We start from the raw sequence: 1,910 nt of genomic DNA, 5'->3' as shown, positions 1-1,910 counted from the left end.
TTTGACAGACAAAGATTAAAATCATATGATAAACATACACAATGTTGTGATGCATTTGCTAAAAATGTTTTCATTTTGGGTTTTGCAAACTGAAATTCTGTTGTAAAGTTTGAGCCAAAGCTGTCAAATACATGAAAAAGAAGCACTAGGAGCAATAATGCCATTGAAATTTTCTTTGTAATTATAAATGCTAATAAAAACCCTGCTTAAGTGTTTGTAGTCACAACATTTGGGTAGATTTTATGTAATTTATATAATTTACAATTAAGGAAATATTCAAAAGTTCAATACTTTTTGAAAGCTCTGTTTCTTTATCAGCTAAGAGGTCCTTTAAAAAACATTGAAGGTCTGGCTACAAAAAAGAACCAAATGTCCCTCAAAATCGTATTATATCAACAGAAACTACTTAGACTGCGCCACAAACACCTCAAATCTTTTATTAGAACACAGTCAAATGCTGAAATGTGCCAACATTTTTCAAAGTTTTTGTGCTTTTCATGTGCTTTTCATGTGCTTTTCATGTCAACAGCATTCAAGCACTGAAAGTGAGCTAATTGTGTTTGTAAGAAAACACTTTTTAATGCACTTGCAAATCAAATATGTTTTCATTTCTTTTCATGTCAGTACAGATAAAACATAGAAAATGTCAACTATTCGGTTAGTGACCTTTTTGATTTTTCTCCTCCAACAGAACAGATGGGCGGGAGCTGAGAGGGACAAAGCGACAGAGAGCACATCCATGGGCATCGTCTCGCTCCCCGGGCTGGAGATGATGGATGAGATGTGGGAAAACAGCAGCTTTGCCAGCCCCTCACCTGCAGTCCCCCTGTTTCTGCTCATGTTCAACGACAGCGATCTGAATGAGACGCTGCTTAACTCCACCAACGCCACTGCCGCCCCGGATGTCTCCTCTGGTCCCAGCGTGGCAGGGGTCCTCATCCCACTCATATACATAATCGTCTGTATCATCGGCCTGGGTGGAAACACTTTAGTGATTCACATTGTGCTGCACTACTCGAAGATAGAGTCAGTGACCAACATCTATATACTCAACTTAGCTATTGCTGACGAGCTCTTCATGCTTGGTCTGCCTTTCCTGGCGGTTCAGAACACCCTCCAGTCGTGGCCGTTTGGGTCCTTCATGTGCCGTCTGGTCATGACTGTCGACTCCATCAACCAGTTCACCAGCATCTTCTGCCTGACTGTGATGAGTATCGATCGCTACCTCGCTGTAGTCCACCCCATTCGGTCTTCAAAGTGGCGGCGCCCTCAGGTGGCCAAAATAGTGAATGGGACTGTCTGGGCTCTGTCGTTTCTCGTTGTTTTACCTGTGGTCATCTTTGCTAACATCCAGAAAGCGGGAGGTACCTGTAACATTGCCTGGCCACAGCCGGCCAACATCTGGGAGGCGGCTTTCATCATTTACACCTCCACGGTTGGATTCTTCTGTCCTCTTCTTATCATCTGCCTCTGCTACCTGCTCATCGTCTTCAAGATCCGCAGCTCAGGTAAAAAAGTCCACGCCACCTCAACCAAGCGAAGGAAGTCGGAGAGAAAAGTGACACGCATGGTTGTGATCGTTGTTGCCGTGTTTGTCTTCTGCTGGCTACCATTCTACGCCCTCAACATCATCAACCTGCTGGTGTCCCTACCCCCAGAGTACCAGGGTCTTTACTATTTTGTCGTAGTGCTCGGCTATGCTAATAGCTGCGCCAACCCCATCGTCTACGGCTTCTTGTCAGACAACTTCAAGAGGGGTTTTCGGAAAGCCCTCTGCCGATCCACGAGAAAGGTGGAGAACCACGAGCCAATGGAGCGCCAGCAGCAGCAGGAGGAGGGGAGGACGGCGCTCATGCCCAGGGAGAGCCTGAGGCGGGCAGTCAAGGACGAAGACGACGACGAGGAAGACG

At 45.8% G+C, this 1,910-nt stretch overlaps 1 protein-coding gene across 1 annotated transcript in view; it reads left to right on the top strand.

The window, feature by feature from the left end:
• Positions 1-739: 739 nt before the first annotated feature.
• The window catches only part of sstr3 (somatostatin receptor 3), a 4,477-nt gene continuing 3,306 nt past the window's right edge, over positions 740-1,910 (top strand). Inside the window, exon 1 of the mRNA XM_035655154.1 lies at positions 740-1,910. Within this exon, the coding sequence (XP_035511047.1) occupies positions 740-1,910 (1,171 nt within the window).

The sequence above is a fragment of the Morone saxatilis genome, unplaced genomic scaffold (assembly GCF_004916995.1).
Source record: "Morone saxatilis isolate NCDOM2014 unplaced genomic scaffold, NCSU_SB_2.0 Contig14, whole genome shotgun sequence".
Taxonomy (NCBI): Eukaryota; Metazoa; Chordata; class Actinopteri; family Moronidae; genus Morone; species Morone saxatilis.
The sequence above is the reverse complement of the archived record's forward strand: the minus strand, read 5'-3'. Positions and strand labels throughout refer to the sequence as shown.